The 27162-nt window shown below is 42.5% G+C and overlaps 2 protein-coding genes across 7 annotated transcripts in view; one reads left to right on the top strand and one right to left on the bottom strand.

The window, feature by feature from the left end:
• The window catches only part of Slc39a10 (solute carrier family 39 member 10), a 131179-nt gene extending 106670 nt beyond the window's left edge, over positions 1 to 24509 (top strand). For all 6 annotated transcript variants that reach the window (XM_028886514.2, XM_037210420.1, XM_037210421.1 and 3 more), the window contains 7 exons: positions 2241 to 2410; positions 3415 to 3603; positions 9654 to 9774; positions 12519 to 12884; positions 13694 to 13774; positions 19127 to 19317; positions 21925 to 24509. In XM_028886514.2, coding sequence (XP_028742347.1) covers positions 2241 to 2410; positions 3415 to 3603; positions 9654 to 9774; positions 12519 to 12884; positions 13694 to 13774; positions 19127 to 19317; positions 21925 to 22083 — 1277 coding nt within the window. In that variant the 3' untranslated portion in view covers positions 22084 to 24509. The remainder of the gene's footprint in view (positions 1 to 2240; positions 2411 to 3414; positions 3604 to 9653; positions 9775 to 12518; positions 12885 to 13693; positions 13775 to 19126; positions 19318 to 21924) is intronic.
• Positions 24032 to 27162, bottom strand: part of Dnah7 (dynein axonemal heavy chain 7) — a 257191-nt gene continuing 254060 nt past the window's right edge. The window contains exon 68 of the mRNA XM_037210456.1: positions 24032 to 24907. Within this exon, the coding sequence (XP_037066351.1) occupies positions 24701 to 24907 (207 nt within the window). The 3' untranslated portion in view covers positions 24032 to 24700. The remainder of the gene's footprint in view (positions 24908 to 27162) is intronic.

The raw sequence follows: 27162 nt of genomic DNA, 5'->3' as shown, positions 1-27162 counted from the left end.
GTGAACACATAGAATGTATTGTGTAAAATGTAACGTGAGAAAAAATAAACGTGAATAACAGGTTTACCCAAGTAGATATTTTGCAAACAATGGACTTTAATTTAGCATCTTTACCTTATGTTTGAATTTTCCTAGACACTGTGGTATAGAAATAAAACACTGTTATTGGATAGTTTAGGTAATTAATCATGAGGTGTTTCGTTGTTGTTCAAAGTAAATCTGATTCACGTACATTTCTGATAGTGAGGAAGTTACCATTATCAAGGTTGTTTAATTGGTATATATTGTGTACTTTGGGTTACCATATATTGACAGTATATCGACCTTCATATTTACATTAGTAAGTATATACAATTACAATAATTTACTAGCTTAGGGAGTATTTTAGAATATTGGTTTTCCCAGTTAGTTTACTGCTGCTTCCCTTAAATTCCAGTCACTGTTTGAGATAAGCTGCCTCTAGCCTGGAGCCTTGCCAGTGAAGGATAATGTGTATTTGGAAAGGAGTCAGCAGAACTGCAGAAGACATTTTGTCTCCATGATGTTTATGTTACAAACATTGCTTTCTCTCATTTAGTCAAAAGTACAGTTTCTCTTTAATCTTTCCCCATCCTGTGAATATAATTAAAACTAGGGAGAGCTTTGGTGGCTTTAACAAAGCTTTGCTGGCTTAGCTACTTTGTTACTTTACTAACTTCAGAACCTGGGGTATAAAATTTATCGAGGTCCTTTGGGGCTGGAGAGATGGCTCAATGGTTAAGAGCACTTGCTACTCTTGCAGAAGAACTAGGTTCAGTTCCTAGTTCCCACGTAGTGGTTTACAGCCATCTATAAACAGTTTTGGGGATCTGACATCCTCTTCTGGCCTCCTCCAGCACGGAATACATAACACACGGAGAGAAACTACTCATACACATAAGATCAGAGTAAACATTGAGGCCCTTTCTTTGAGCCATTGACACTCTTGGGCTCTTTCACAGATTTCATTGTTATCACCAGTGAACAGAGGTACTTTGCTATCATTATTCAATCAGCTTTTGACCTTGGCCTTTCTCCTTGAGACAGGGTTTTAATTTGAGTAGTATATTTAGATGGAAGCAGTAACATTAGATGGAAGAGTCTCCTTTAAATCCTTTGGTTTGGGCAATCATGTTGTTCCTGCCACATTTCCGACCTACAGTTTTTGGAAAACAATGAAGTTTCTGTTCCTTTGTTGTCTCAAAATGTTCACAAGGATTGGAAATTTGAGTCTAAGTCTAAATCCCCTCTAGGATTACTTATATGTGTGGGCCTTTGGTCTTCTTAGTTTCCCATTCTTGGCTGATGGTGGTTCTCTGTTAAGGGAGTAAGCCACACAGTTTCCCATTAGTGATGGACGACCTGTTGCATTAATTCTGTTAGCTAATTTAGCTAATGAGGGTTCACTGTCGTTTTGACTCTGTCGACTGACTCCCATCATGAAATGCTGACTACCATGCGTTACAGACAACACAAAGCAGTTATTTTGGGAAAGCTGAGCATTTAATGTCCGTCATAGCATCATTTCCACACTCATCTACGTGCTCTTTCAGTACAGGGCCTCGAGCGTGCTAGCAAGTGCCACTGCCCCTGACAATGGTGTGGCCCTTTTTATTTGGCTTTTTTAGGGTCTTGCCAGATTGCCAAGTCTAAATTTTAACTTGCAGTCCTCCTACCTCAGCCTCTGGAGTAAGTAGCTAAGATTACAAGACTGTGCCACCACACCGCGCGGAGATTCATCGCATATAACAATAAAGCCATAGTTTATGATACTGTTTGGTTGTACATATGAACATACTTCCACTTGGAGCTGATTTAGTAGGTTTCTTAAACATATTGTTAGCAAGACTTTCAATTGTGGTACAGTAGGTAAATCACTTGATGCAGGAAAGTTTTATAATTGTTAAATAACTTGATTACGTATGCTGTGCTTTTAACAGTGAGAAAATTTTATGACTGTTTAAATATTGGTGGGCTTAGTCATTTGAAGTTACTGTTCTGGTGTAGACCATGGTGGGTACTATGTATGAACTGAGTGGAGTTTTTAAATGTTCATGGTGTCTGTATATCATGTTTTTGTTTTGTTTTGAAGCACAGTGATATCAAAGTTTCTTATATGTGGTCTAGATAAGATGATGTGTCTCCTTGACTCCCTTATCTCCTGGTGTTCTTTATAATGTTTCTCCTGTGCTGTTGGACTGATGCTGACTGTTTCCCCGCAGCGTGGATCTGTGGCATCATCTCTATCACTGTCATTAGCCTGCTTTCCTTGCTGGGCGTGATTTTGGTTCCCATCATCAACCAAGGATGCTTCAAATTCCTCCTCACCTTCCTTGTGGCACTGGCTGTGGGGACAATGAGTGGGGATGCCCTTCTTCATCTGCTGCCCCATGTAAGGAATCCTTTTACTCTGCTAAAAGTTACATAGAAAGATGCTAGTGTTGAGAGGGTCCTGGCTTTATTTGTGGAATTGTATCTTCTTATAGGTTGAAGCATGTTTTTCTCATTTTCACAGATTTAATTGCAGTATTTTTAAATAAATCGAACCATTAGGTTTTAAATGGGACCAGGAGTGCTAGATCATCTGATCTTTGTAGTATATTAAAAACGCCATTAGAAGAAGTGTGTGCAGTCTGTTGTCTTGATTGTGCATCTAGCTGGAGGGTACAATGGTGAACACTTTGACTCAGTTGCTGATTTATTTTACTTTTACTAAATATTTGTAGTTTAAGTGATGATATTAATTTCTGTTTACAAAGGACTCATTACTTTTTGTTATTTCTTCTGGCTTCATTAATTCATTAGTGTTTTTCTAACCCTTAGAAGGCATTTGTTTATCATGAAATATAATAATTTCCAGGCAATAAGCCAAGGAAATTAACTGGAAGACAGCTTTATGTGATACAATATCAGTGAAGCACGTTGAGATCTAAAAGCTACTCCTACATCATGTGTGGGCCCTGAAACTTCGGTCTCATAAAAGTTGACACTAGAGGAAGTTGATCGGCAAGAGGGACGGGAGCGGTTGGTTGTCATGGTTCCCAAGATAGGGTTGTGTGGGAGATGAAGCTCTGTGTTCTGTAGCTTAGTAGAGGTGACTGCAGCTAAGGGTACAGTGAGGATAGGCGTGGAGATTGTGTGTGTGTGAAAGGACTCCAGATGTTCTTTTCACCATAAAGAAATGATAAATGTTTGAGGGAATTTAATATAACTTGAATATTGTATAATACATGCATGTATCAAAATAGTTAAGGAACCCAATAAATCTGGAGAGTTTTATGTACCAGTAAAAAGTTTAAAAATTAAAAATTTAGAAGATGGTCTTTCCATGTCTGTAAGATGTTATGTTGAAGATCTGAAGTAATTTCAGTTATTTTCTTCATTCTCGTCTAATAGTCTCAGGGTGGACATGACCACAGTCATCAGCATGCGCATGGACATGGTCATTCACACGGACATGAATCCAAGAAGTTTCTGGAAGAATACGATGCTGTGTTGAAAGGACTTGTTGCACTAGGAGGCATTTACTTACTGTTCATTATTGAACACTGCATTCGAATGTTTAAGCACTACAAGCAGCAAAGAGTAAGTGTTTCCATGCGTGTCTTATTAGGTACTGTTCTAAACAAAGAGCATCTCTTTCTGAACACAGTTGTCTTAGTATGGTGCTGGTGTGTCTGTCGTCTCTGCCCTTTGGTCCTGCCTCTGACCTTTGTCCCTTTGTCATTACATTCACTGTGACATTTATATGAAGGTACAGCAGTGTCTGAGATAGCTGTATTTCATCATCCCTAGTAATTTAAGTAGAGCAGGGAAGCTGCTGATCAGTTTTGTTATCAGAATGTGTGAGGAAACAGATCTCCTCAGTCTTCTCTTTCATTTTTAGTGACTTTCATTGTATTACCTGACAGTGAAGTGTTTTGTACAACACTGTCTCAGAAAAACCAGAGGGAAGGGAGGGGTCAGGATAACAGGAGCCCCTTGGGTAACAGCAGACAGGAATGATGGAAGCTGTAATTCTTTTTAATACTGAAACCCCCCATGGGAAAAGATGCTCCACAACCTTGATTGTCCTTCAGCTGTCGGTGTCTGATGTCGGACATATGAAAATGTCAGAAAGTTGCTTTAAAGCTACTACCATTTGCTGTGGTTTAAGCCTGTTCACCCTGGTTCACATTAGCCTAACAGTATATCACAGTACATGTGAGTGATCCGTTTGAGGTAATGACACACAGATAGCCCCAATGTATTATATCTAAGTAAAACTTGCCACAAATGGACAGGCGTCACAAATTTCTTCTATCTTGTTAATTCCAAATGTAATCTTTTCTTTCCAGTCCTCTGGATATTTATAATTTTGTTTGTGTGTGTGCATCTGCACAAACACACACACACACACACACACACTTTTGTATGTATTCCTCTGAGACAAACAAAGTAGACTTGGAAGAGACCTCCGATCCGATCAAGGGAGTGACTCTAGTTCACACAGACGTGAGTTGTGTGACTGTCTTTGGTCTTCAGGATCTTCAGTTACCATCTAAACAAGTCCATGTTGTTTCTTATCTTTATTTTCATATCACATTTCAGATCATGTACTTTAGTTTTTATTGCTTGTCTTCAGAGGAGGACTAAGATGAGAATCTCAGAAAAATATCTGTGGAATTTGGTATTGTTATGGTAAAAGAATCTGGGAAGGATGAACTTCAGAGAAAATGAAATGGATCTAATTATACATTACCTTTGAAAGGTACAATAATGATTTCCAGCAGACGAGGGGCAGCAAAGTGGTGACCAGAATGCTAGAGCAGGGCTGGCTGGAGGGAGACAAGCTGTGGATGGAACATCACACTGCGGGGTAATTTAGAAAGCGGGTAACAGGGGCTTGGACCAGGGTCCCAGCGCAGAGAACGGCAAGTAGGAGGGATGATGGGAAGTGTTTAAGTGACATCACATACGAGAGTCGGTGAGACCTGGTAAGTGTCAGGTGAAACATCTGCAGGCGTTGAACACGCCATCACATGAAGACCATATGATCCTCTCAGTAGATGCAGGAAAATCAGTATTCTTTCATGATTAAACAAAACTAAACAGTTTGGTTTTAGGGGAAAGCTGTGAATGTTGTCCTTTCTGATTCAGAACAACAATGTGATACTAGAAATTTTAGGTTTGGTGGTCAGAGAAGAGAAAGTAATAACAGAAGGCCCACATGAAGGATACAGGAGTTCACATCATTCCTATTTGTAGAAGATATGATTCTGTTCACAGGAAAACCTAAAAATTCTACCAAAAGAAAAGCAGAACCAATAAATGCTGCATTCAGGAAAGTTTTAGGCTTCAGCTGACAAAAATTTGACATGAGCCTCCTGAGAAAGGAGCTACAGGTTGAAGGGGGTAAATAGGGAAGACCTCCCTTCAGAGTTAATATTGTTAAAATGTTCTTAAGACAGTCCAAGCTGCAGATTCAATGAAAGCAAAGTGGTTAATGGCAGTCTTCATAGAACTAGAGAAAACATTTCTAAAATTCATAAAAGATCCCCAGAGCCAAAGCTGTTGGAAACAGCAGAACAAAGTCAGAAGGCGGAAGGCTCCCAGTTAGGACTTCAGGAGAGCCTGCAGAGTCACGTGACCAAGCCTGTAGTAACAGTGCTAGAACTCCTCAAGCAAAAGGTTGAAGCTAGACACTCATCTCACACCTCCTACAGAAATCAGAGACCTGAGAGCCTAAAACTGTTAGGAGGAAACGAGGGAAACATTCCAAGTTATTGCTCTAAACTGTGATTTTTTTTTTTTTAAAGTATGATACTGGAAATAAAAGCAAAAATTGATTAGTGTTGTTACAGTAAATGTAAAAGCCTCCCACACAGCACAGGAAACAGCCTACAGAACAGGAGAAAGTCTGAAAATGATCATCTAATGGGACTGATGTCCTGAATAAGGAACTGAAAAGCACTTAGAGATACTTAAGCCAGATAGGCATGTCTGTTGGACACAGTCAACACTACTAATCAGCAGATACAAGCCAGAATCATGGTGAAAGCCAGGGGTATAGCCTAGAGGAACACACCTGGCTTGCTCCTGGGGTTCCTCCCCAGCATTGAAAAAACAAACAAAAAACCCACAATAGGAAATCTCTCCAGTAGTAACTAGTGACCAAAAAAATAAATAAAATAAAAAGAGAAGAAGGAAGGTGGGGGGGGGGGGATTTAAAGATAACAAATGCTGGTGAGGGAGGACGTGGAGAAAGGGAATCTGTATACCATAGGAAGACGTAAAAATGCCGTAGCCATTATGAGAGCTGTCTGTAGGTTCCCCAGAAAATTAAAAATAAACTCGCCATAGGATCCACAATCCCACTACTAGATACATATCCAAAGGAAGCGAAGTTAGTGTGTCATGGGAACATCAGCAAGCCAGTGTTGGTGTGGCACAAAGGCCAGGAAATGGAAATAGTCTATGCATTCCATGTCAATGGAAATCGAACGTGTAGCATATGGCACCGTGGGATACTATTTATACACGGAAAGAATGTAGACTGCTAGATGCAACAAGGTAGACAGAACTAGAGTTGTTCAAGTAAAGGGAATTAGGCATAGAAAGGTGGGCACTGGGTGCTCTTCCATCTGAGGACTCTTAAGTTGTCTCCTAGGAGCTGAGAGTAGAATGTGGTCACCAGAGGCTGAGGATAGCAGAGGTCAGGGATGGGGACGTATTGACCAGTGACTACTAAGTTACAGTCAGACAGGAAGGACAGCTCCACTGAGCAGTTGCACAGTAGGTTGACAATAAGCAACGTTAATAAAAAGCTACAAGTTTAAAACACTACAAGGGATATTCTTTCTACAAAGAGATGGTAAGTGCTTGAGATGATAATAAGCTTAACCAGCTTTAGACATGCAGTGTATCCCTGGATTAAAATACAACATAGCAGCCTATGGATATATAGCTTTTATTTTTTTAATTTATCATTTAATGAATAATTTTTTAAATGTTAGAATTGGCCAATGATATGAATAGAATTCTCAAGAAATATAAATTGCAGAGAAATACATGAAACAGCAAGCAACTTCCTAAGCCTTGGAGGAGGAGGGCAGTTTATTGTGGACTGTATGCACAGTGTGGGAGTCCCTGGGCTCCAGCTCCAACTACTCCAAGAAGAACAAAGTAACTGTAATGAGTTACCATCTCACCCAGTCAGGATGGCGAGGGTCAGGACAGTGGTCTTCTGTTCACAGTGTGGAACAGTGACTCACAGTGTTGGTGGCAACATAAACTGCTCATTACTATGGAGAGGGATAGAGGTTCTTTCACAAACTGAAAAATAGATCTGCCATGGAAACCAGCTGTCCCACTTCTGCATATGCCTAACAAAAATGAAATCAGCTTACAAACAGTACCTGCACATCCAGGTTTCTTGCTGCATCACTCACAGTTCCTTAAATAAGGGATCAGCCCTTATGAATGGAGAAGAAGCCAGTATAGATGCAGAAAAGAGTGTTTGCAACCAAAGAAAAGTAAAATCTTATCAAGATGCATGGGACTGGAAGTTATGGTGAGTAAACTATGCCAGACCGAGAAAGACAAATCCTGCACGCTGTAGTTCATGAAGATCCTGAAGAGAGGATCACAAAGGCTTTCAATCATCAATATATGATAAAGAGGGGGAAATACTAATTGATTACCCTGCTTTGGTCAGTACATACTGGGTGCATGTTTCAAAACACCAAACTGGCCGGGCGGTGGTGGCGCACGCCTTTAATCCCAGCACTCGGGAGGCAGAGCCAGGTGGATCTCTGTGAGTTCGAGGCCAGCCTGGGCTACCAAGTGAGTCCCAGGAAAAGGCGCAAAGCTACACAGAGAAACCCTGTCTCGAAAAACCAAAAAAAAAAAAAAAAAAAAACACCAAACTGAACTCCATCAATAAGTATAATTAACTATGGTTTTTGTTTGTTTGTTCTGCTTTTTCAAGACAGGATTTCTCTATGTATCTCTGGTTGTCCTGGAACTAACGCTGTAGACCAGGCTGGCCTCAAACTCACAGAGATCCGCCTGCCTCTGCCTCCTGAGTGCTGGGATTAAAGGCGTGCGCCACCACCATCGCCTGGCGATTACTGTGTATTTTTAAAGGAAAGGATGTTCATACATAAATGAAATAGAACAAAGTGCCAGGAAGACACGACAGCCAGTGGAGTGCTTGCCATGCAAGCAGAACCCACATTCAGGCTTCACAACCCACACGACATCTGGTCATGGTGGTGCACACCTGTAATCCCAGCAGGGGGAGCTGGCTCACTGGCCAGCCAGGCTAGCCTAACAGGCAAGTTCCAGGCCAATGAGAGACCAAATACCAAAAAAAAAAAAAAAGGGAGCGGGTAGAACAATGTTCAGTGGATGACTCCTGAGGAGCAGTACCTGAGATGGACTTCTGGCCTCTACAGATAGGCACCCACATGTTCATCCACATGAATGCACCCACACATGCATGTCCACATACACAAAAGAAGAAAAAAAGCCCCTGACTACAGTGAAAACTATATTACAGATGTACTGCATTCTGTTGGTCAAGGCCAGCCAAAAGTCTAGGCCCCGGTAGATCCATGTCCTTAGGACTAGAGCAGAGTGCTCACACAGGGAAAGAGGAAATGGATAGTGCCTGTAATTGGAGACCGAGTCAGGCACAGCCAGCCGTCCGAGCATGTACACAGCAGTTAGAGTGATCACACACGTGACTCAAACCATCCTGAAGGTGCCAGGCAGTAAGCACTTCCAGAGAGGCCTCAACTCGTTTTCAGTGTTCTAGAGTAAATACTTTTAAAACTGACATCAGAGGAAAGCAGGAAGTCTAGTCAGTCTTCCTTATTGGTGATTAGTGACAAAAGTACGTAGTAAAAAGCCACACTGCTAAGTCAGGAGAGAAGAATTCAAGCCCAATCTATGAGGTGCAGCAGTTTGTACGTTAAGTAGTTGAGGATTAAATTATATTCAGTGTCTTTATTTCCATGCTGTTCAGAAGCAGTGGTTGTCATGTGTCACCCCACTAAATCCTCACGCTTGCTTCCGTTTTGCAGGTCGGTTGCTGTGTGCTCTGTGTTAATAAACTTAGGCTTGTGCGTCAGAAACAGGCTGCAGACTGAGGGATCTGGCTTAGGCTTGACTTTCCATTGCACCACACTCGTAGTGAGAAAATAAGCATGAACATTAGGAAACTGTTTCTGCTACTTGATAGTACTACAGAGGAACTACACCCAGTATTTCACATGGTGTTGTGATGTGTAATGTTGGGTTCTGTAATAGTTTAATGCTGTGCATTCTGTTCTCAAAGGAGATGAGCTGAGTCAGTGGGTAAAGGAGCTTGTGGCTAAGCCTGATAACCTGAGTTTTATACTCCACACCCATATGGTAGAAGGAGAGAGTCCCTCAATTTACCCTCTGACCTCCACACACATATTATGGCATGCATGTAAACACACAGACTGGACATTAAATAAAAATGTAGTGGTCAATTAAAAAAAATAATTATGTATAATGTTAACACACCAATTGCCCGCAGATGGGTGTTAATAAGGTTATATTGTTATTGTTACTAGTTATGGCTGTAGATTTTACACTAATACCAGTTGTTTTCCCTCCCACAGGGCAAACAGAAATGGTTTATGAAGCAGAGCACAGAAGAATCGGCTATCGGAAGGAAGCTTTCGGATCATAAGATAAACAGCACACCGGATGCTGACTGGCTCCAACTCAAGCCACTTGCTGGTAGCCAACAATTCCAATGAGAAACTTAAAATAGAAAAAATTGAATAATTGTTCCTGTTGCTAGAGTTTTCCTGCCTTGCCCACAGTCAGGACAAATCTTTGTCACCCGCCAATCCCACAGCCGCTCAGACCCAACCAAGCAAACACAGAGACTTATATTGCATACAAACTGTATGGCCGTGGCAGGCTTCTTGCTAACTTTTCTTATATCTTAAAGTAACCCATTTCTAGAAATCTATACCTTGCCACGTGGCTCGTGGCTTACCAGCATCTTCACATGCTTCTTGTGCTGGCGGCATCTGGCAGTCAGTCCTTCTGCCTTCCTGTCCTTTTATTTCTCCTCTCTGTTAGTCCCGCCTATCCTTCCTGCCTAGCCACAGCCGATCAGGTTTTATTTATTGATCAATCAGAACAACTTGACATACAGACCATCCCCCAGCACAGCCAAGTGCAGACCATCTCAGACACCTGCACTCAGGCCCATGGTCCTAATCATCCTCTATGCGGACCTGCTGGGTAACGCCACAAAGAACCCAAGAAGGGCTCCCACAGGACATACAGAACATCCCACAGCACTTCCCCTTTTCTTTTTTTAAAAAAGGAAGGTTTTAACTTTTACACATCTTTAAAGCCAGCTTGGTATATTTGGGAATTTGGGCGTAGCTTCTCTTACTACTTCCTGCTGGAGGGGGGCGCAGCATCTCATGGGGACACAAAGAAAATTTCAGGTTCATGGAGTAGTCCGTGAGACTGTATCATCTGAGCCAGTTGCCTTGAAACGATTCTGGATGTTGGATCATCTGGGCCATGGTGTCATCGGAGACCTTTCAGGGGGTCTTGGCTGGTCAAACCTGATGTATCTTAATCTGGAACAAATCCATAGCCTCTGACTTTCTGTGAAAACAAAATTAGAGTTTCCTTTCCAAAGCAACACATCCTTAGACATAAATTTCAAAATTGAAATACCTTTGAAATATACACATTGATTTAACTGAGCAGTCTTTACAATCACATGTCTTTCTGCAGTTAAAAATCCCAAAGACAATATAATCCAGACTCTCTGTGTGATATCCATCTTTACATGGCTTATTTTTTATATTACTTTTACTTTCTCTTTAAAGACTTTATTTTTTTTAAACTTTCTATTTCTTTATATAACTGTCTATGTTCCTTTTCCTCTCTCTTCCAAGCCTATGTACATTTTTACACACATTGTAAAGCATTTAAAGTCTTATTCCATCTGAATCTGTCTTATTGTGAATCTATTGCTTTAAACTGCAGCATTTGTAAGCTGAAACGGTGCTAAGGCTGCCGACTCCGCCCACCTCAGCTTCCCAACATGGCGGTGGTCCGTTTACCACCAGCTCTGGGAGCCATCGTGGGTCTGTGCTTTTATCCAAGCACCGTGTAGCCCAGAAACCCTTTTTGCCTTGTACTAGCAAAGGCCAAATCCACCATGCAACTTAATGTGCCATTTGCAGAGGCCTCATTCCCGCCATACAGCACGCTAGGAACACACCAGTAGTTCAAACCGGCAAGCTGCCGCCCATTTGAGAGAGATAATCAGGAAGCTGTTTTTAGCTCCGTTTCAGAATCTTTTTTTTCAGGTTTTAGGTGGAAACTCTTGCCAACACGTTGGGCGCCATGTTCCCATACAGTGTGTTTGAAATTTCTTTTCTTTGTGGTTTTCCTAATGCGTTCTTCCTTAAATGTGAGTGTGTCTTGTAATTTTATTCATTTTCACTTTAGTTAATTCCAGTGCTGCACATGCTGTGGACTAGATATATTAGAAGCAAGGAAAGCTTTCCACTTCGTAATTTAAAAATACAGGAGTGAAACAAAAAAAAGTCAGTATGATGACACTCACCCATAATCTGAGCATCAGGGAGGCTGGGGCAGGAAGATCTTCAGTTTAAGGCCAGCCTGGGCTACTTAGCAAGGCTGCTCTGTTCCAATATATCAAAAAGAAGACGTAAAATGCTAAGCCATTCTTTGTCACAACCAGAATAACCTCCAAAATGAGACAGTCTTCTGTGATAGTGTTAGCTAGATAGTGCCATCCCCCTGTCTGGGCCTTCCTGGTGCTGAGTTTGCAGGTATGGATTACCGTACCCTCAAGGGGTACTATTTCTTGACAGTATACAGTTTCCTTTTTGTGCAGTTGGGTAGAGAAGAAAAATGGAAAGTTGCCTCTGTGGTTAGAGGAGAGTGGCTTACCCTTGTATCTAACAGAACGAAGACGCTCAGACAGTTTTCAGAGAAAAAGCAAGGATCTTCTTAACCCAGTGTTTCAGGTGACATTTGGGTTTCTCTTTCCCTCAGTGTGTCAGTGACTATCAGCATGGATGGCAGCCTTCCCTAGCTGTGGAACTCTCTCGAAGGACAGTTATTCAGATCTTTGTCATAAAAAAAGAGTGCTGGAAAATAGTTATTTTTAAATGATGTGTCAAATGTCATCAGCACATTTCAACAAAGATCTCTAGGTAGCATTATCATTGGTAGAGCACATGTGTAGAGAACTTTGCCATCAGCTAACTGACTTGGGCAAGTTGTTTAAATTTCAGCTGATAGACTTTAGAAAATGTCTGGTGGAATGACTTCTAAAATATTTTAGGGAAAGATAGTCACTTGAGACTAAATGCATTCACTTAAGCGGTGCCCTTTGTGCTGCTGTCCTGCCCAGGTTTAAATTAGCACACGTGAATGCATCTGCTAGATCCGCCTTATCCTTTCTTTTCGTGTAGGGACTGATGACTCGGTTGTGTCTGAAGATCGACTGAATGAGACTGAACTGACGGATTTAGAGGGCCAACAAGAATCCCCTCCTAAAAATTTCCTGAGTGTGGAGGAGGAGAAAATCATGGCCCGTTCCCACAGTGATGGGTTACACACCATTCACGAGCATGAGATCCACGGGACTTCTCACAACCACCACGCGGAGGCCAAGGCCGTGTTGAGGAAGCACAGCCACCCGCGTCACAAGCACTCCCACCACTCCCACGGCCCCTGCCACTCGGGCTCCGACCTGAAGGAAACCGGCATCGCCAACATCGCCTGGATGGTGATCATGGGGGACGGCATCCACAACTTCAGCGACGGGCTGGCCATTGGTGAGCGTCGGGAAGCTGGCATCGTCATTTATTCTTTGAGCAGGCTTTCCTTTTTCTACTAAGTTTCTCCTAATCTTAGGAACGACAATCGATAAGGCTAAATTTTACCTAGAATTTTTAAATGTCTTGCTATACATTATGGCCGTTTGTTTTTCTCCAAAGAAAGTGGTATTTGGAAGTAGAAGATGAAATTTTAGTAGTTTTTGTTTTTCTGGCGCTAAGCCAGCATCTGTAGTCCAGTTCTTAAATAACTTGCTTTCTCTTTAAAGTGCAGTGAGCTCACTGCCTCTTTAACATCGCATTTCATGTGCATAGAGACACCCACAAGAGACCAGTGCAATGTCAGCCTTGGGTTTAATACAGTTTTCACAGCTTTGGAAAAGTGAAGAAAAGTTCATATTAAAAACCCACCACAGCAAATTCACCTACTGTAGATGGATATGAGCTGCGTATGCTGTTGCTGTAGTGTGAACTAGTGACTGATAGAAAACATGAACTGTGACCAGGACATAGGTCTTTTTGGGATCTAAATTTTATTAATCAGAAATAGGCTTTGGTTTCTTTCAGAAAGCAGAAAGTTATAACCACAGTATTTATACCCATAGTAGCTGTTGATAATAAAGAATACAGACTTCTGCTAGTGGAGTGAGATCTTATATACCAGTGTATGTTCAAAAGCTGTGATGTGTAGTGTGGGTGAATAGAGTATGAAATGAATTTAGATAGAAGGAACATCTCACAAACAAGAGTGGGAGAACCAGGAGCCCTGAACCTCACTTACTGTTCGCTGTGTTCATGATCCTTTGCAGGGGCAGCTTTTAGTGCTGGACTGACGGGAGGAATCAGTACTTCAATAGCCGTCTTCTGTCATGAGCTGCCACATGAATTAGGTATGAGCCTCACATTCCTACCGGCTTTCATCACATCTAGGCCTTCTTCACTGTAAAGTGCATTAAAGTAGAAATGTTGAGACAGAAAATCTATTGGCAAGTGTGGAGTGCCATTGACGGCCAAGTGCATCCCAGTGTAAGACTGAAAGTACCTGCTTCATCAAAGAAGCTAGGTTGATGATCATAAAAGTGTTTCTCAAATGCCTGATTATGGTATTAGCTCCTTTTTATTTTGTTTTATTTCATTTATCATATACATTATCTTTTCTTTTGTTCGTTTGGTTTTGGTTTTTCAAAACAGGGTTTCTCTGTGTAGCTTTGGAGCCTGTCTTGGAACTCACAGCTCACAAATATCCGCCTGCCTCTGCCTCCTGAGTGCTGGGATTAAAGGCGTGCGCCGCCGCCACCGAGCACATTATATTTTCTTAAAGACGCAGGGTAAAGTTTGCTACTACATAATTGAAAATTGAACTTCAGGAACCTAAGACAATGATTTCTTCACAGATGATGGAGAGATCACGTCGTTGTCCAAACAGTAACCAGAATGTTATTAGACTTTAGACTTGGGTGCGTGGATGGTTATTAGAGAAACTGGAAAGTGGTCCTGACTCTCACTGACGGGCTCTAGAATAATCATTAACCTCTAATCCTTTCTTTTTTCAACTAAAAAGTTAGGTGTTTGGACAGTTGTGTGTGTGTGTGTGTGTGTGTGTGTGTGTGTGTGTGTGTGTGTGTGTGTGTGATTATTCTTACATGATTTTAATAAAGTAGAGCCCTCAAAATACTTTTTTCCCTATTTTTTTTTTTTTTTTGGTTTTTCGAGACAGGGTTTCTCTGTGTAGCTTTGCGCCTTTCCTGGAACTCACTTGGTAGCCCAGGCTGGCCTCGAACTCACAGAGATCCGCCTGGCTCTGCCTCCCGAGTGCTGGGATTAAAGGCGTGCGCCACCAACGCCCGGCATTTTTTTTCCCTATTTTTATAATGTTTTCTTGCTCACAGTGTGTACTATAATTCCAATATCCAAAATATTTTGTGCAGGTTCTTATCTTCCTGTCCCCTTCAGTTTCTCTGTCTTGTGGATAATCATTGTCTTATGTTTATTTTATAATTGTTGTTATATATTCTAAAAACAAAGATTTGGGGATTTGTTTTGTTTTGGTGAGACAGGACCTTACCATTTGCCCTGTCAGGCCTGGAACTTGCTGTGTAGACTAGGCGAGTCTCAAACTTGTGTCCATCCTGCCTCACCTCCCAAGTGTTGGGATTAGAGGCATGTACCACTATGCCTGGCCCAAACTCCCCTACTGATTCTGAGCTGTGTGTTTTGGCATCAAGAAAATCATATTTTGATATAGTTGGATTTTTCTTTGGACTGCCAACCAGCTTCCAAATAAAGACACAAGACTTATTATTAATTATGAATACTCGGCCTTAGCTTAGGCTTGTCCCACTGGTTCTTTTAACTTAATGTAACCTGTTTCTATTCATGCACATTTTGCCTCAGGGCTTTTTACCTGTCTTTCGTTCTGTGTGTCCTGCTTTCCTGCTTCCTCTGTGTCTGGCTGGTTCTCCCCTGGTGTCTCCTTGGCGTCTGCTTTTCTTTCTTCCTTGAGTCTAAATTCCTCCTACTTCCTCTCCCTGCCCAGAAGTCCCACCTATACCTCCTCCCTCACTGTTGGCCACTCAGCTTTTTATTAGACCAATCAGGTGCCTTAGGCAGACAAGGTAAAACAGCAACACATCTTTACATAGTTAAATAAATATTCCACAATGTAAACAAATGCAACACTTCTGTACATAGTTAAACAAATGCAACCATCTTTGCATAGTTAAACGTTCTGCTACATTTTGACAAATGAATCATAATTTTAGGATTCATCTCAGGTAAGGTGCGGTGCTGTCATGTTTTCCCATCCCCTCAGGTTTATCAGTGATTAAATTTAATTCAAAATAAATTCTCTGTAACATTGTGTAGTTGTCTAAGGAAAGTTGGCCATTCACCATATAGATGTACATAGAGTTTCCTTTTAGTTTTTATCCATTCATTTTTTATGTGTAGGTGTTTTACCTGCATCTGTTTCTATGCACCATCCACATGTCTGATGCCCAAGGAGGTCAGAAGAGTGTGTTGGACCCTCTGACTCTGGAGTCACCAATGGTTGTGAACTACCATGTGTGTTCTGGGAATCAAACCCAGGTACCCTGGAAGAGCACTCGGTGTTCTTAACCACAGGGCTATCTCTAGCCCATTGAAATTTTAGATACACAGTAATAAAGAGTAAAGACCATCAAAGTAAACTCTTAAAACACCCCAGTAATCATTGTCAGTAACCACAGTACTAGACCATATTCATTAGCAGCTTTGGCAGACACAGCTCATCTGTTTAAAACCCTCATCAGCAGGAAGAAAAGAGTGCTGATTTACCTCATGAAGACAGGCCTGCTCCATCTAATCTCAACTTGTAGGGAATCCTTTGATTTAGTTATAAGACTTTCACAGGCTCTTACTGCACAGGAAGCTGGGTAAATATGCAAAACCTCAGACTCTTTACAGCCCGAAATAAAACTAGAGAAAAGGGTTGTTTTTATTTTTTTGCTTTGTTTTGTTTTGTTTTTAGGTTTTTTTGAGACGGGCTTCTCTGTGTAACCTTGGTTGTCCTGGAACTTGCTCTGTTGACCAGGCTGGCCTAGAATTCACAGAGAATTTGTCTGCTTCTACCTCCCAAGTGCTGGGATTAAAGGCATGAGCCACTACCACCTAGCAAGAGCAAATAGTTTTAAGTGAGATATTTCACTTTATACAGAGTCTATAAGATGGTTCCACTTGCATCAAAAAGCATGAAGTAGTGAGCTTAAATCTGTTCTGTTCTGTATTTTTTCTTGATCCCCAGCACCCAGAACAACAGCAGCTTCATTGACAGAGATTAATGAGCTTCTTAAAACATTTATGTGAAAAGGAAACAATTTGACATCTAGAAATTTTTGAAAAATGACAGCAGATTGATTTGAAACTTGGTTTAGCCACATGCCCAAAACAGTGGTATTGAAAAAAGGACAGATGTGTAAATCACGTAGCTTAGTGTCTCCATGTATATTGAATTTTATTTTCAACAGAGGTACAAAAAAAATTCCAGACAGGGCTCAGCAAATGATGCTTCAGTATAGGATGTTTACTGCCAAAACAAGCTGTCAGAAGCGGTGTGATTCACACCTCACACCGTGAACAAAATCAACTCAAAATAAGCTGTTAGTCCACACAGTGTCTCTGTGTCTGGGTGAGTAAACTCTTCTTAGGCACATTATTAAATACGTAACCCGTTAAGAAAATAAAACAGACATTGTTTAGAGAGTGAGAAAAAGCCACAGACTGAAAGTTTGGAAGACATGTATTTATAAAAGGCCTTTAGGAACACAATATTAAAGACTTTTCACTTAGTGACAGGGAACCTCTTCCAACCCCACCCCACCCCCCAAAAAAATCAGACTAAGATTTGAACAGATATTTACTAAAGAAGACAGTAGATAAATGTGAAATTTCAGTTCCTGGGTTTGTTATATGCTGTCAAGGATGTGAACAACTGTAGTCTTGTATTTGGTGGGAATGGCTTTACTCCAAAGAAGTGAAATTTGAGTTGATACAGAAGCCTCTTTACTGTGTACAGTGAGTTCATAATTGCCCCAAATGATAAGTAACCCCAGTGCCTTTCAGGTGGTGAATAAAGCATTATTTGTCTATGAGATGAATATTGCTGAACAATAAAAGTAATTTCCTGATATGTAGAGTGGTGTATTATGGCAAGTGATAAAAGCCCAGACCCCCAAAATGCGTGTTGTTTGACTCCATTCATGTGATATTTATTATGGAAAAGACAGAAATGTAACAACACAGAGCGAGTTGCTTGCTGTGTTAGTGGTGCAGGACCCAGGGGAACTCAGGAACTAATAGAACAGTTCTAGAGTTTGTTAGTAGTTGTGATTACATGGTATGTGTGTTAACAAAGATCTGTAGACCTCTGCATCAGAGAAAACAAGAGCACGTTTTGTGACTTTCGTTTTAATGAAGCAAAGCTGGAGTTCACATAAAGAAACAGTTTTAATATAAATTAAGTACAGGCTAAGTGTTGAGAGAGAGAGACAGAGACAGAGAGAGACCCCAAGAGATTGAGACAACTCAAGTGTGCATGCTTTAAGAAAACGACAGTTGTACACACCACTGGGTGGATATGATCCTCTCAAGGCACAGAGGCAGCTGTGTGTTATTTTTGTAGGAATTAAGTAAAAACAATTCCTTCTGAAGGATTCGGAGTTCAGGGTTAGCTTGGGCTGCCTGAGATCCTGTCTCAACAAACACACACCCTCTGGATCTTGACTAGTTAATTCACCCGCCTAGTTACTCAAGAGTGAAGTAGATCGTGCCGCGCTCTGTGGTAGCAGGGGAGATGGCGTTAGTGCAGTCTGTCCTTCTGCAGTCTGTCCTTCTGCCTGTGTTCATTAAGTTCGCGAAGTATTAAATCATGCTGCTTCCTGAGCCACACTGCCGAAACTAAAGGAAGCGATGTGCTTCCTAACCGACCTGAAGGACACATCCGAAGCCTCCTTCTCTAATACCTGCTGAAAGGTGCCCCTTTGGGGTGGCACGGTTGGTTCAGGGTGAATTACAGCAAAACCAGGAGAAATCGGTGGGGAAAGGAGTGAGGTAGCTCTTGCCATACAGAAGACTGGACAAAGTTAAACTATATCCCAGGGAAGAAGAGAGAGCCAGCCAGTGCAGGGCTCTGCAGGATGATCAGGAAACAGTCCTACCAGTCCATTTTCTGTCAGCTTGACACAAGCTGTAGTCATCTGAGAAGAGGGAACCGCGACGGAGAGAATGCCTCTGTGAGATCCGGCTGTTGGACAGTCTCTGCCTCTGTCTGTCTCTGTGTGTGTGTGTGTGTGTCCGTGTCTGTCTGTCTCTCTCTCTCTCCCTCCTTTCTCTCTTAAGATAGGGTTTTCTGGGTGTCCCTGGCTGACCTGGAACTATCTCCATGACCAGTTGGCCTCGAACTCAGAGATCCACTTGTCTCTGCCTCCCTAGTGCTGAGGTTACAGCCGTGCACCCCCACACCTGGCTTTTTACCTGGCCTTTTATATACAGTTGGTTGGCTCATCACATACATACAGACTTACGGAACTGTACCACACACCGGATTGTGGAATAATTCTGTCACCTCGACAACTTTTGTGCTGCTGTGTTGTTAATGATGTATGTTTATAATGCATTCTTAACTTTCTTATTAATAGTTTCTTCTGCTCACAATTGTACTTTCAAATCCTGTGGTTTTAAATTCTCACATGATGTCTGAATTGCAGGTGATTTTGCAGTTCTTCTGAAAGCAGGCATGACTGTAAAGCAAGCGATTGTGTACAACCTGCTCTCAGCCATGATGGCTTACATAGGAATGCTCATCGGCACAGCTGTGGGTCAGTATGCCAACAACATCACACTCTGGATCTTCGCAATCACAGCAGGCATGTTCCTCTATGTGGCCTTGGTGGATATGGTAAGATGCTTTCAATATCTTTTTCTATTATACTAAACTTGCAAATAGAATGCAGCGTCCAGAAATGGAAGACATCTTTGGAAGTGGTTGGAAACTTCACTTTTTTTTTTTTTTTTTTTTTTTTTTTTTTTAAGACTCTGGCCAGTTTTAAAGACTGTGACAATGTAAATAATAATCAGGGAAAGGCATTTACCTTACAAAGATTTCTTGGAGATGCTGAAAATTTCTAATCAGCTATTGTCACAACTCAAGTAATAGCAGTATTTAGAGATACAAGTAAAGAATTCTCTCTGGAGACCTTGTGATGTGGGGTGGGGCATCTGGTCACTGTTTTGAGAATCTTTTGAGGGTCTTTGTGGCCAAGAAGAAGGAAGGGTCCTGTGCACATGCCGGTCTGGGTGTCTGACTTCGCCTGAATTATGGCAGCAGCGCTTTCATTTTCATTTACTCCACTATTCCAAATCCGTTGACAGTTCTTCCCTGGGGTTGTCAGGTTCTGGAGGTTTCGTTTTACCTTGTGACTAGACACTCTTTGACCTTTCTTCCTGGCAGGGTTCCGCACACAGTCTCAAAACTTCCAGTCCCCTCTAAGAAGAGCGCCCCCCAGTCCTTACACTGACCTCAGGTCTTGGCCTGCAGTGTTGTGTGACCCTCCATCACTGTGCTCGCTTCACCCTCTCCTGACCCCTGCGGTCGTCTCCTCTTTCTGTGCCGTTGAGAACTCTCCAGGGGAGACACTCCGGCTTCTTGCGGCCCCTCTGTGCCTGGCTTCTCGTGTCTCAGGCAGCCTGTGTGCACTGTGAGCACTGTGAGCCTGCTCCTCGGAGCTCGTGCGTCCCCGCTCTGCTTCCTCTCCTTGGCACTGGTGGCTTCCGCTGTGGGTAGCAGACTGAGCATTTGACTGCATTTCTCAAGCTACTGCGTCGTCGCCCACACGGAGACAGCTCCAGGGGGACAAGCAGTATTGTCACTATTATTAGTTGTCATCTGCCACTGGAATGAAGATGCTCTGATCCTTGTACTAGGAAGCTAGAGATAAGAAAAAAATTTACAGTAAGAATTGGTGGGCTTTTTAATAATGTTTTTGTTTATTCTTTGACAATTTTATACAGTATATTTTGAACCTCTCCCAAACTCCTCCCTGCTTCTCCCCAGCTTGGTTCAGAGTCATGCACTGTATTTGGAACTGCAGAGACACTGACTGAGAGGGGCGTCGTTGTGTTTCTTACCAACAGGAAATCTGGGCTTAGCGTGAAAGGGTTGCAAGGGTTATTGGCAGCAAGAGGATGAGGTTCATGAAGTCCTCAGTCAGGATAACAGAACTCTTCCGACCACTAGTTCTCCTCGGGAGAGTGTGCTCCGAGGAGCTAATAGGAGGTGACGTCATCTGTAGAGTAAGCATGTGTGCTCCGAGGAGGTAATAGGAGGTGACGGTCATCGTACAGTCAGCACGCAGACAAGAACAGACGGTCTGTTCTCTGCAAGGACGCAGACGGCTCCGACCCTCTGACGTTGACAGACGGCAACATGCTCCCTGCATATATTTTCTAGCATATTATTAACACAAAATGATGCTCTTTCTAACTAGCAGGAAAAATTACTTAAAGATAATATCCAGGGCCATTGAGAACTGGGCAGGTAAAGGCACTTGCCACCAAACCTGGTGACCCGAGCTCCCTGGTGCAACTCTCGGGAACACCCCAAGTTCTCAGGGTGGATGCAGAGAACCACACTTACTGCACGTTGCCCTCTGATGCCACAGTGCACTCTCTCTCTCTCTCTCTCTCTCTCTCTCTCTCTCTCTCTCTCTCACTCACTCACACACACACTTACTCTCACTCACAATAAGTAAATGAAATACATTTTAATTTAAACATTTTAAAATGATAATTACATATGCCACTTGTGAATTAAAGAAAACCCTGAGAAGGCTACAGCAGTAGAATAACATGACCACATTTTGATTTTAGAAAGGCTGCCCTGACTCTAGGGAAGATTACTTACCTAAAGCCACTGGAAGCCAATCAGGCAGGTATTGGCATTATGTAGAGTCTCTGCTTGAGGTTCCTAAAGGAGCCTCATAGAAATGTCTGCTTAGGGGACTTTGGGCAGTGCTAACTACTATGGAAATAATTTTTAAGAGAGAGAGAGAGAGAGACAGAGACAGAGACAGAAAAACAGACTTAGAGAGAAACAGACTTATGTTCATCCCAAACAAGGGTCCTCAAGAATGCCAGGCAGGCTGTACCCCAGAGCTCCACCTCCAGCCTCACCTGTGAATATGCCTAAGTGCTGTGTCCCAGTAGATGCTGGTCGGCTCTTTACTGTGCTTATGGTGACTGTGTTGGCATTCAGAATAAAATTTCAGTGGCAGAGACCCAGCATTATTCTAGCCCCACAGACAGGAATCCAGAGTACATTCCTGTGAGATGTTCTGTGTATGGTTTATGCTTCAATATTAGTGGAAGTTCGAAGGAAAGGTTTTTATGACAATAAAAACTACAGGCAGGAAGAGAAACGACGTAACGAGAGCCGTCTTACTAGAAGCAGACGGAGACGCTTCCTTCCGTCTGTGTTTTAAATGCCTTGTTAACACCTGTCTTCCAGCTCCCGGAAATGCTGCACGGTGACGGCGACAACGAGGAGCATGGCTTCTGTCCAGTAGGGCAGTTCGTCCTGCAGAACTTAGGACTGCTGTTTGGATTTGCCATCATGCTGGTCATCGCCCTTTATGAAGACAAAATTGTGTTTGACATCCAGTTCTGACCATTCCCAGGTTGATTGCGAGAATGTTCGTGCAGCTTGCCTCTGTTCCTTGTCCTGTATGCACACTGCTCAGGGAATTCAGTGGCCTGCACTGCTCCCAGGTTCCGTAGAGTTGAGCCTAACCGTGAAAGACTGGTGCTCAGTGCTGTTGTCTCTGCATGAATGGATCCTTAAAAACAAAGTTTGTGATAAAGACGGGAGAAAATGGGACTCCATGAACCAATGTCGATAGCAGTTTAAGACTTTAAAAAGAGAGAATCATATAAAACACTAGTCTTTTTATTAGTAGAAACTTCTGTGTCTATGCAGAAATAGAAATTAAACCAAAAAATCATTTAAACTTTAAAAATATTTTAAATGGACTCTGAGCAGACATTTTTGTGTATATGCCAAGAATGAATTTTAGTGTCCTTTAATTCAGCTACATATATACATATGGGGTTAATAGGGATCAACTTGACACAACTTTGAAACTGTATAAAGTCGACGTTAGGAACTAGAGGGACGCCCAGGCTGCGTTAGAGTATGGATTTAGCATTGGGAAAGACCGTATTCTTGAATCTAGAGTTACTATTTTTGTATATATTTGCATAGTCTTCAAACTTGCAGCCTAAACTACTGAAATTTGTGATTGTATGTTTGTGTGAATTTCAGTTTAATGACAGATTCTTAATGGTTCTTTGCATTACTATACTTGGTGTTGGGGTTATTTTCTTTTTTAACTTTGTTTTTATTTGTGGGGGTGAGTCAGAGCATGTAGTCAGATACCTTTTTCTTAAAATTACCATTCTAGAAAATATGAAAGATGTGGCGTTCCATTTGTCTAGCACCAACTAGGTTGATTGGAAAATTTTAAGTTCTGAGTGTTCACGTTACTTTACCAGTTTGGCCTTGGCACTCAGAGCACATGCTGTGGCAGGCAGTAAAGTCTAAGTTTGCCATGCCTATAGCCTGTATATAAAATGTCAGCTAAACAGTCACTGCGCTGGTACCATGGCTACCATGGTCCCACGTACATGACTAAGCCAAAATCGCTTTATCATTTTGTGCCAAGATACACTACTGGTGCCTGATAGGGATAGCCTGTGTGTGGGTGCCTGCTCTCACACCTGGTGAAGGGATGTGTGAGGAGTGTAAGTCGTGTTCAGCCTGAACTACTGGGACTCGGTAACTTGTAGACTAGTCACGTGCATCTTCCTGTGTAGACCTCCTGCCGCTCGCTCTTCCCTTTCGGAAGTGAACTGTGTCTGAATCGTGTGCAGCTAGCTTTAATGCTTGGCAGCCAGGATTGCCCTTGAAAAAAACAAACTGTAAGAGCCAAACCCTGTCCGTTCCATTTTAAATGATTTCATTCAGTCCTTTTCCCAGCTTTTTTAGTGTGTGAACTTTTTAAGACAAACAACAGTTTGAGAGCAGCACATGCGTCAAGGTGTCAGATAATCACCGGCATTCCTTCGCTGTGTTCTGAGCGAGGGCTCCCGAGGTGATATTACTTCGGTAAGCTAGGCTTGAATTAGAGCAGGTGTCTTTTTCTGAGCCCTCCTTCAAGTAGTGGTTTTGTGCACGTTTCCAGCCCTGGGCACAGCTGGGACAGTCCGGCCTTTCACCTCCTTGCCTGGCCCTTTGAGCAACCTTGCTGGAAGGGGCGGCCTACTGAGTACTGCCAACTTCAAGTGACTCGGATATTTTGCTTTCAAAACCAAAATACATTTCTAGTTCATATTTGAGTTTTACACCCAAGAAGGATTGTGCATTCCAACATTAAATCTGCTTCATTTAAAACAACAGCTGGAATAGACTCTCTTCTAAAAGGCCTCATTTACAGCTGATCAGTTATGCTCACAGTATATAAAGTTTGTCTTTATTTGCTAGACCTTCTTAACTGCGTAGGAAAGCTTTAACAGTTGCTGCTAGTATTTGGATAGGGTTCCACCAGTGTTTAGTTTTGACGTCATTTTAATGTATAGTTTCAGGTCTCACTAGACAATCCTAATTCCACTACATTTCTGTTTGGCTCCAACATTCCACTTCACTGACCAGTCCAGTTTTAACAGATGCTTGTTGGAGGTCACCAATGTTACTTGTACAATGCTGTTGCCATGTGACATCCGTATGGATTTTGGTGTTCTATCACATTGCATTCAATCAGCTTTGATTATGCTTAGAAATACTATAGTAGCTAGATGCAGTGTGAACCTTTTCCATTAACAGTAAGTCCGTGGCTTAAATGTGATTATGGTCCTGCAAGGTGATACTTGCTAAAATATCTAAACATTTTTTTGTTGTAAGTGAATCATTTTTTTTAAATTTATAAAGCTGGAAGTGATCAAATGCTGTTTTTTCATTGTCAACAGTGGTGTGTCATTTTATATATGTTCCTGATGCTTACGGAACTCTCCCAAAATAAAGTTATTCAAAAAGAGAAAGTGCACCGGTGTTTTTTCAGTCTGTCTCAGAACATTAAGTATGAATTCTCTTGGTACTTTAAAAGGGCCAGAATAGAGTCATAATTAAGAATGTTAGTTCAGTTTATTGAAGCCAAAACAAAATCTAAAAATACAGTGTGTTCTACTCGGTCTAACAAGGAGGAGGAGGAGGAGGTGATGCCACCTTGGGATCACGAGTTCAGTTGACACAGCAGCGCCACACCCCGTCCGATCCAGTGCTCCTTGGGGTGGTCAGAGGGCAGCGTCATGGCGATCACGAAGTTGGTGGAGTGGCCCGTGGTGGACAGAGTGCCTCTCCTCTCACTCGTCTTGTACAGTGGAGCCACGTAGCTCGGCCGCTCGGGGATGTCTGACCTCTTACAGGGTTTCAGCCACATCTGGAAGAAAGTGCAAACGTCTCCCTAAGTCAGAGCTGTTAGACTGGCATACAGTCGTCCCAGAGGAAAGTTCCATCTAAACATCTGGGCCCCAGATAGATTTTGTCAGCAGCAAAACGGTTGCTCAACTATGAAGACTCCAGCATGAGAAGAAAACAGTTCACCTCTGTTAGGAACATATTGCCCACTCACTTTTTTAGCTGCTGTTTGGCTTAAGTGAGTTTATTGTGCTAGCCTGGGAAATGTTACCCTTTTTCCTCTTTCTGTAGAGAAAATATTCCTAGTGAACTTTAAGTTATGACCCATATTTATGTCGGAGCTGCCTGTGTAGTGGCTTTTCAGCAGTTTGTATGTAAAATGTTTTTATAGTAGACAGTTAAAAATTGCATTGTGCCATCATAAAGGCACTAATACTTAAAAACATTACCTACTGTTTGCCACCTCTTCCCTGAGGGTGATTCCTGGGGCTTTTAATTACAAAACAAAATTTGATAGGTTTTCAAAGAAATGTATCACTATTTACGTTCAGAATCATAATGGCTTATTCATTTAAAACTAATAACAAATTCTGAAAAGATTTTTTTGGGGGGGCAACAGTTATCTAACTAAATTGCCATAAATACCATGTATACTATGCATAGTGTGCTGTGGGCCAGGCAGGATGGTTCAGTAGCAGCACCTAGTGACTCACCTACTCCTCCACAAGAACTAAACAAGCCTGTGAAGCTGCAGCCTGAGTTGAGTAACCTTGGGAAAACACTGGGATTCAGTATCAGAAAACAAAATCCTTGCACAGTCCAGACGGCAGCAAGGCAAGAGAAAACAGTCCGCCTGTGGCCTCGTTCCACAGCTCTGGGAGGGGCTCACCTCCAGCAAACACTCAGCTCAGACAAGCACCCCAGTTCCCAGGTCCTTCTGGGTGCACAGCCTGAAGAGATTAGGGGCCTGAAGTCCACACATATTTGCTCCCCACCCGCCAGGAGACCCCTAGGGTGCTGTAGCCAACAGCCAGCCTAAGAAGGGACCTGATTGACTGGATTGCTCTAAGGGTCCAAAACCTTCACATACTCCCATCTCTGGAACCCCACATTCTCTACATTTGCTTAGCAGGAGGACTGCTCACCAGGCAAACAGATTACTACATGGTGATGAACAGGTGAGATGCAGAGGGAGCCAAGGGTCTGGTCTCTTCCACAAGAACCAGGGTTGTGATGTGAGCTCTGTGATAGGGATGATGCTTTAGAGGGGTGAAAAGGATTCCACTGCCTCCCTGCCTGCATAGTTAGAGCCAGGGAGATAGTTCTCTGTCTTAGAAATGTACACCTGGGGACCCGCTGGGGGACAGGGAGCTCTCTGCGGTTCGACTGTGGGGGAGGCACATCCCGCTGCACTTGTCCTGGGCCCCTGCATCAGTTGCCTCTCACTTGTCTGGTCACACGCTGCTGAAGAGGAGGGGTGAGCACTCCAGAGGGTGGAGGGAATGCTCTGTCATTCCCTGTGAGGCACCTGGACCCCTACAGGGTCTAATCAAAAGACGGTGCTCAGACCCTTCACCGTGGCTGCAGCAGCCAAGACTGGAGCCTATGAAATAATAGAACCAGCATCAACAGTGCCCACGAAGCCCCACTGCTGGATGAGGACCATCACTCCATCACCCCCACTATACGAGGAACCATGTAGGGTGCATATCAATCATTTTGCTACGCACTTGACACCTGCTTGAACTGTTGGTGCCCCACTCATGGGTAACCCATAAGCAGGGGGTCTGACTCTTACATATGTGCTCTGTCCAAACTTAACCACCAAGAAAGTACAAGGAGATTATGCTGCAGTACCCAGAGTATCCAGCTGGAAATGAACTCGGCATAGCATAATGAACTGATACTCCAAGACACATCTTTAAGAGAAAGTCATATTCTAGGAAGGCTATCTAGGAAGGAAGTGGTAGAGACATCCATTTCAATAGATGCACAGATTTCAACATATAAAAACAAGAAGCAGTCTAAATATTTTAAAACAATACTTCTAAAAAATAACTCCCTAGTAACAGATTCCAAATATACTGATGTTGATGAGGTACCTGACAGATTCAAAGGAATGATTATTAAGAAGCTTAGTGAGAGGGCTGGGGTGTGGGTGAGACATCAGCACAATGTTTTCCTAGCAGTGAGAGGGCTGGGGTGTGGGTGAGCTATCCACAATAGTGTTTTCCTAGCATGCATAAAGCCCTGGGTTCAATCCTCAACACCACACCA

Source organism: Peromyscus leucopus, chromosome 13 (genome assembly GCF_004664715.2).
Source record: "Peromyscus leucopus breed LL Stock chromosome 13, UCI_PerLeu_2.1, whole genome shotgun sequence".
Lineage (NCBI taxonomy): Eukaryota > Metazoa > Chordata > Mammalia > Rodentia > Cricetidae > Peromyscus > Peromyscus leucopus.
Note: the sequence above shows the minus strand (reverse complement) of the source record. Positions and strands in the feature narration are given on the sequence as shown.